Source organism: Belonocnema kinseyi, chromosome 1, assembly GCF_010883055.1.
Source record: "Belonocnema kinseyi isolate 2016_QV_RU_SX_M_011 chromosome 1, B_treatae_v1, whole genome shotgun sequence".
Classification (NCBI taxonomy): domain Eukaryota; kingdom Metazoa; phylum Arthropoda; class Insecta; order Hymenoptera; family Cynipidae; genus Belonocnema; species Belonocnema kinseyi.
In genome coordinates, this window is record NC_046657.1 from 48,821,459 (window position 1) to 48,830,068 (window position 8,610).

Below are 8,610 nucleotides of genomic sequence, written 5' to 3' on the forward strand. Positions count from 1 at the left end.
TAGATTAGTAGTTAGAGGTTTCAAAGATACAAATAGGTATGAAACTCGAGAAACTTATGCCCCAGTGTCTAGACTTTCTGTGATTAGAACTGCTTTGGCTGTAGTAAATAAATTAAATTTAGAATTTGTTCAATTAGATGTAAAAACTGCTTTCTTGAACGGAATTTTAGATGAAGATATATATATATGGAAATCCCAGAAGGAGTGAATGTAGATGAGAACACTAGAAAGAATAAAGTTTGTAAACTTCATAGAGCTTTGTTTTCAAAATGAAAAATCTCGGAGAACCTAAAGAGTATTTAGGAATGAAAATTATTAGAGACCGGAGAAATAAAACTATGACCTTGAACCAAACTGACTATACTAGAAAAGTCTTAGAACGATTCGATATGTCCAACTGTAAACCTCAAGATGCACCCATGATTACCAGACAGGCTAGAAATAGAAGCTTAGCAAATGCTAATAAATCTAGAAAAATAGAAGTCCCATATAGAGAGGCCATAGGTAGCTTACTGTATTTAGCAAACGTTACTAGACCTGACATATCGTTTGCTGTAAACCTTCTGTCTAGAAATCAATCCCATCCCACTGAACAAGATTGGATTGACGTTAATAGGATTTTTAGGTATCTTCAAGGAACAATAGATTTAAGCTTGACCTATAGAGGTATAAAGAATAACTTAGAAATCTATACAGACTCTAGCTTCAAGGACAATCCTGATTCCACTTCTACGAGTGAATTAGCGATATTCTTGTTTGGCGATACTATTATGTGGAGAAGTCACAAACAAAGAATACCCAATTCCTCCACATGTTCGGCCGAATATTTTGCCATGAGTGAGGGTTGCCAAGAGGGTGTCTCACTAGATAAAGCAATTAGGGACATGTTAGGTAAAACGATGTATCCCATTACCTTACTCTGTGATAATAGGGCCGCTAGGGAATGTAATCAAAAGGAGGGAAGTCATAAATTGAAAGCATTCGATGATGAAATAGATGAAATTAGAGCAAAACTAGAAGAAAGAGAAAAAATAGGAGTTAAAAGTAAACTTTAAGATACACATGGTGACTTTGTGAAACAGTGTGTATCGGAAGGAAAAGTTATAGTTGATTGGTTGCGAACTGATCTGAATGTATCGGATATCTTTACAAAGCCTCTCCCCTTGGGTCCTTTTAGAAAATTTAGAAATGCGTTGTTGAATTAGACGGATTTGTGAACATATTATTTTATTATGTACAGACGCAGTGACCGAAGTTCAGGAGGAGGAGGTGCTGGAATGACTACATAGACTGAGTCTACAAAGCTGCAAATAGAATTAGATTTGATTCAAAATAAAATGCACAGATTAAGAAGGTTAAACTAGATATTCATTAGAGAGACGCTAGATATTTTTGTACTAAAAGTTTATTACTTATTACTTATTTATTACTAAAAGTTCAACTTATTCTTAATTACTAAAGTAGTAAATTATTTAAATTAATAGAAAATAAATATAAGGTTGAGATTACTAATTTACTGCGATTCCTTGTTTTGAAAATAACTAATTTAAATGTAATAGAAAATAGTATGTAGACTTCTAGAGAAAAGGAGGGAATGTTAAAGTGTGAGTTTCTCTAGTAGTCAAGGATGTGTGTGTGTACGTGTACGAGTGGTGGCGCTGCGCGCCTTGCTGCGTTCGCTCTCCGCTGCGCCATTCATTCCGAGTCTGAACGCCTCGCCGCTAACAGCCTCTGTACTCAAGTGCCTTCTTAAGCAATAAAACCTTCTTTTGAATATCGTGTGTTGCCGTTCAATTCTGCCCGACATCAGCTTCCATCAGTATAAATCTGAAAACCTCAGCCTTAATAGATTAAAACGCTAAAATAAAAAATTTCAAATTACAATATTTTGGTGAAAAATAAAGATATCCTAAAAGCTAAAAAACGCGTTTTTTGCATGTTTAGGTTAGGATGTCTGGAAAACCTGACGTACAGGAGCAATTTTGAGCTCGGATTCGAATTCAGCGCATCAAAATCCTTCGGAAATGTCAGGTCTGGTCTCTGGCTTTAAAATTTGTCGGACTGTGTTATTTTAAACTAAAGTAATTTTAATTTTATCCAAAATTTCTTTCCTGAAGCTAATATCACTCAATTCTATCCATCTATATATTAAACCTTTTATAAGTCCTACCTTTTGGCAATATAAATGATGGGAATTGACATTAAGATTTCTATCACACCAAGGCCCCTTTTTAAACAAATTGGTAATTAACTTACCTTCAGTTTTTTTATAATTTGCAAATGAAGGTTATTTATTGAATTATTATTTTCAAGATTAGGTGTAAACTGTATGGAATTTACAATACTGTTAAAAGTATTTATAAAATCAACAATTTTCTCTTCCAAAAGTGCAGAAAACAGATTTGAAATGGAGATTAATTTTTTCCACGATTGGTTCTCCTACTTATACCTTAGCCAAATATATTTCTAACGTTTTAAAATCGGTTTCAGGTAACACAGAATCATTTGTTCAAAATAGCTGGGATTTAAAGGACACTTTAAATAAAATTAAATTTCCTTCAACACATCCCTTAGTTTCATTGGACATTGTTTTAATGTTTGATAACATTCCATTAGATCTAGCATTAGACTGCATAGTTGAATCATAAAACTATTATTATTTTACTCCAATAATATTCTTATAAGAGAATGAAAATACCTCTATTTTATATGACTTCTTATTGACTCATTATTATTTATATTTATCAGGGTCTTGTTAATTAGAGGTAGGGTATAAACTATTTTGGCTTATGCTCTCCACTCTGAAATACTTTGTGATTAGGCGGTATTCACCTACTGGAGTTTCATCGATTTCTTTTTGGGTCATTGGGATAACCTTGCCGCTTTCCATTCTTATTTTCATCCGCGTATAGCCTTTACCACTATATAGTCCAGCAAGAAAATTACTACTCTCCAATATTGCCAAAACGTCACCATCGAATGTTGATAATACAATTTGTTCTTGGGCCGGAATTGGGGCAAACTTGTTACTTGCCACAGCTATTTTAATTGAATAATTACCAGGAAAAGTGTATTTTCGAAGTCCGAATAGTCTTTGTGGATTTCTTTTGGAAATTAGCAGTATAAAACGAAGTTCTGTAAGTTCATGTTCCGTCCCGTTGGAAAGCAGAAGCTTTGTCGGTTGAACAGTGCATCTGGCAGGAAGAGACCTGAAACTGTTGCTGCTGACGGACGAAGAAGAAGAAGGTTTGCCACGAGAAACAGAAGAAATAGGTTTGCGAGACGATAAACTCACTGACTGTGGACTTGCTTCTACAATAATAAACAAAGGATTACGTTTCATCAGAATATTATCATTCCGAAAGCACGTTGGTATAGCATGAACTCATTATGTCGAAATTGATTCGCTGTATGCCAAAAGGAAATAGAGAATTATTTCTCCAGTTGGTGCTTTGCTCTTATTTTGTGATTGAACTACTTTCACAGCCACCCCCAAACACCCTTGCACTCCTGTATTTAATTTTTACTTCTAATAGGGTTTACCTTGGTAGTTCGCAGGTTCACTTGTTTTCCCAAAATTTGCCAGAAAGTCCTTTTCTTTGGGCGGCATACCTGGTGATATCTCTGTGTAAAGACAAAAAAGATGTATGAATATGAAATATGAGTTTCAAATAAATTTATACATTATTGAAAATCGTAAAAACTCAATTTGATTATTCTGTTTTACACTAAAAGAAATGAATTGCTGATACAATAATATTGCGGGTTAGATCAGCAATCTGTATGGCTGGAAAAGACATATCAATGGCTGATCTAACCCGCAATATGATTGTACCAATCATTCACTTCTTTCAGTGTACTTCATACGAGTCAGGTAATGCGAATATTCTTTCGGAACATAAATAGTACTGAAATATTGACTTAAATTATTAAATCAAAGGATCCAATGTAAACTAAGGCGCTAAACATACAATAGGCTCGGAAATAGTAATTTTTAAGCACACGACCGTAAAAGGGGTTCCCACTCCTGCGAGGCATGGATTTCGGGGGTAATGCGTGAGAACGCATACAGGCGCACTTGCTTGAGACCTTCGGAAAAAGTGGGGGTAAAGGGGAGGACATTGCACGCGCTTCTGTGGAATTGGGATATCATGTCTGTGGAACGCTCGTAAATTCAAGCCTTGTACGTTCGGCGTGCGATTGTGTGTCTAAAAGATATCTCAATTTTGGTATAACATTTAATAACAAACATATAATTATAAGCGGTTTAGTAAAAAATCGTGATTTTGTACCTTTTCAAAACTTATTTACATCAGAATGGAAGTATTTATCAAGACTTGCAAATCGTTGACGTCCCCTCCACCAATATAACTTATTTACAAATAATTACTTCAAAGTGGAGCAAAATACATCTACATGCTTAATCAATTTTGCTTTGCTCATGGAATTTTTTTTTCTTGATAAGAGATACTTTTTCTCTAAAGTGTAAACAACTTACAAAGTTTCGAGTTTTCAAAAGAAAAATGTCAAATTTAATAAAAATTCGATAGGAAATGGGGTACAATATTTGATTGAAAAATCATTACAATACTGATTGTTGGGTCTCACTGCTCTCATCAGACCACTTGATTGCATTATAAAAATGCGTCCGTGACTGATGATATATACCGGGACAGCCTCGTGTAAAATAATCAAATAAAATACAACTCTAAACAAAACAATGCCTTCGACATGTTGGGCAGTAACCATCTTTAGCCTGTGACTACGTAAATAATGTGTGTGAACACTGTTTTACATTCAATAACTTGTAACAGATGTTTCAACATACTTACTATACAAGAATATAAAAAAATGATATTGATTTTTTATTTACTTACCAATAGAATTAAGAATAATGTATAGGGTTAAGACCAGAATATGAAAGATCATTATTTTTTCTAAATGCGGGAAGACTTGATTAAACCAGAATTTTAAAAGCAGCATTATTAAATTATATTTCAATTTTTCGTGTATATATAATATTCTAAATTTATTACTGTTCGAGGAATTATATAAAAAGATCGTGCCCTAATTAATATATATACGCAGCATTATATATCAATTTGTGTAGCTTTTTATAATAATTCTACTAAAAATGCCAAAATGTGTCAAATAGCCGTCTTCAATTATGCTTGGTCTTATTTTAATTATAATAACTCCATCGCGAAATGTAGTTATAGACAGTATTTACAATTGTTGCAATAAATAACAAGTAAAAATAAATAACTACAAAATTTAATTTTTTGTAATTTAGTTCTTAAAAAAATAAATATTTTAATTATTGTCAATGGAGGGTTGCTTTGAGTGCTTCATTAGCCGTCATTTTCTTCCGCAGTATTATTACGGGGACTATTCAATTTTAGTAATTAAAATTGAAAAATAGACTGATTTATTTTCTTTGAATTATATTTTCTTTTTAAATTCATTCGTTTGATTAAAAAACCGTGTTTTTTATTCAAAGTCCATTTCTAAGCTTTCAGTCTACCACGGTGTCACGTTGTGGTTTGGCTACTGATTTCACTAGAAATAAACTATTTTGTTTAAATCATATTTTTTGTTTGTAAATTCAACTGTTCACTAAAAAATAGGTCTTTTGGTATAAAACATCAGTTTCGAGCTTACAGTCACAATATGGGGTGACTTTTAGAGTTTTTTTTTGGTTTTTTACTTTCTCGCCCACTGTTATTGCTTGAACTAATTACGATACTTTTTCGGATATTCTTTAAGGAAAAGTTTACGCTCTAAGTTTTTTTTTCATTCTTATCCTAATGAAAAGGTACGTTTTTTTAATCAAATAAATACGTTTTGAGACACCATGCGTAAAAAAAATTATTTTCACGAAGGGGTATGTCTGTCCGTATGTCTCTTCATTTTTTACCAACAGTTTTTGAGATCACCGTGAAATATGTTCTTCAAAATAAGAAATTTTCTTTCGCAGTAAAAGCCTTCAAAATAAAAAAAAAGATAGCACGAAAGTTTTAGCGCGCCTGGGATACGCGTCTCTTGGTGCTAGCGCTTTGTGCTTAACACTATATTTATCTCACGCTCAATAGTATATTCACTTTGAACTACAAGCTCGGCCTTTAAACTTTTCTGATATTTGTGAACAAACTTTTTTAAACTAAAGTTTAAAACATTGACAACTGTAATTTGGTGATTGTGAATTCTCTTTTGCCAAAGCTCCTTTGGATGAAACGAATACATTCACTTATGTACGTTGACCTTAGGTATTGCAAAACAAAGTAAAACTTTTGTTTATATTATTGTAATTCATTATATACATTGGTACTATAAAAGACGTACTTTATTTCTCTTGTTTAAATAATTTTAAAAAGTCCACATTTTATAAAAAAAACTAATTTGTTATTAAACATTTTCTTAAAACTTTTGTCCTTGTTTCCATAAATTTAATTTGTTTCATTTAAATGTTAGTTTTCATGATTTAAACAAAAAAATGCATGATAGCCTAAAGTGGTTCGAACAACCTTCGGTCTATTCAATTTATTTATTTTTTCACGATTAAAAGAAAATCTACCAGTCTTATTTAGAAATGCTTCATCACAAATTTGTAGATTGTCTTTGAATAAATACTTTTATATATCAATTTTTTTCGAATCTTGTGTCATTTTAACAAAACGTTTATTTTTTAATTTTAATGTTATTTTGCACGATCTGTGAAAAAGTGATGGATGAAATTGTGTAGCTCTTTTCGGTTAAGCAATCTTTTTCTCATTTTTATTCGTGGTTTCTGTCGTTTATTCAAAAAAAAAAATTGTTAATAATTTTCAGCAAAAAGGGTCATGTAATAAACTACCGTCAATTTTACTAGTTATTGGTACTTCGTATTGATTTTATATGAAAAAAGACTCTCGCAGATTTTATGAGAATAAGAATAAATTTTTTCAACATCATAGCATATTGTGAATTCCTTGTTAGCAACATTTATTTCTACAAAATAGTTTACCCAAAGCAGAAATTAAATCTATAAAACAATGTCTTTTTAGCATAGATTTATCATTGAGAAAAACGAAAAGGCACCATTTTACTGAAATTGACCGAAAATTAGTCAGAAGAATTTGCAAACTAAACACAACGTCCTGAATAACACCTGCTGTAACTGTTGGCAATAATTCCTACAGTAAATGTCAGAACTTGTCCCTTCCTTACAGAATTTTTTTTTCCAATTACTTTTGGGGTAAGCTTAATTGTGATAACTCTAGCACCAGCGGAATTAAAATCTGTATTTTTTTTAGTAATGTAGTATGATTTTTCTCCTAGTTTTTGTTTAAATAATTTCTTACTGAATTTAACTTTTTTGTTCCATTCTCTCGTTTTGTTTTGACAGTACCTTTTTGTTACTAATCCACCGCATATATTCAGAGTAACAATTAGCAACTGATGTCAATAGAAACGCACTATTTCGTTTAAACCATCTTCCTTGGTTAAAAATTATTCTTCTAGATTAAAAATTCATCCTTTTGGTTTAAAATTGGTTTTGTTTGTTTCTTACTTCAAAGTTAATTTTCGTAACAGAACTTATAACCATTCAACTTTTGGTTGAAATTGTATCTTTTTTTATTTAAAATTCTGCACTATTTTGTTAAGAATGATTTATTTTGGTTCAAGATTTCGAAACTGTAGTGTTTATGTAAACCATCTACAATTTTTCATTCCAGACCTTTAACTAATTTGTGATATTTTCTCTATAGAAAAAGATATGTGAATGCGAAGATGTTATTTTAACATAAAAACCTAATCAAATTTTATCTGTCTAAACTTTCTCTGCATTGCAGAAGAATTGTTATAATAGTTAAATCATAAACATATTATAATTTTTCTATGAAAATATTTTCATAAGGGAAGGCAAAATACTTATATTTTATTTTTCACACTAAAATAATGCCTGGAAATTGATTTTCTATTATTATTTATAGTCAAAAGGTACTTGCGACACTTTAAGCCGACTTTAGACCGAGAAGAAAATTAAATTTTAGGTTTAAATTTTGTTTTAATTAGGTGCAGGGCGTGGAGGATTTCGGCCCACATGTCCTACATTAAAATGCTTTGTGATTAGGCGGAATACACCTACAGATAAATCATTGATTTCTTCTTGGGTTAATCGGGTAAGCGCACGGCTTTCCATGTTTACCCTTACTCGACGGCTGTACCGGCTGATACCGGCTGATATCTTTGTAAAAAGTCATAAGAGAATAATGAATTTGACATGTTAAAAATCTATTTATACTTTTTTTAAAATTATTTCTGGTATTCCATTTTATTTCGTATGTTTCTGTAGAAGCCTATTAATGTTTCGATGTAGTGAATCTCCGACAAACAAAAGAAAGTACCAGTAACTTTCATGAATGTAATTTATAGTTAAATATTGACATGAATTGTGAAATAGAGGTTTTTTAAGTAGTTTAAAAAGAAATTTATACTTTTTGCTTTGAAATTGTTCAGAAATATTTAAGTATGAAAAGTTTAGTAAAAGAGCGCGATTGTGTAAGATTCTCAGCTTTATCTGCATAAGGATAGAAGGCTATTGTGGACATCGTAAGTCAAAAATACATT

The 8,610-nt window shown here is 31.6% G+C and overlaps 1 protein-coding gene across 1 annotated transcript; it reads left to right on the forward strand.

Moving 5' to 3' along the window:
• Positions 1-338: 338 nt before the first annotated feature.
• On the forward strand, positions 339-1,055 carry LOC117177688 (secreted RxLR effector protein 161-like). The gene has a single exon (XM_033368546.1). It carries the CDS (start codon positions 339-341, stop codon positions 1,053-1,055), a length of 717 nt encoding a protein of 238 aa, XP_033224437.1.
• Positions 1,056-8,610: the final 7,555 nt, after the last annotated feature.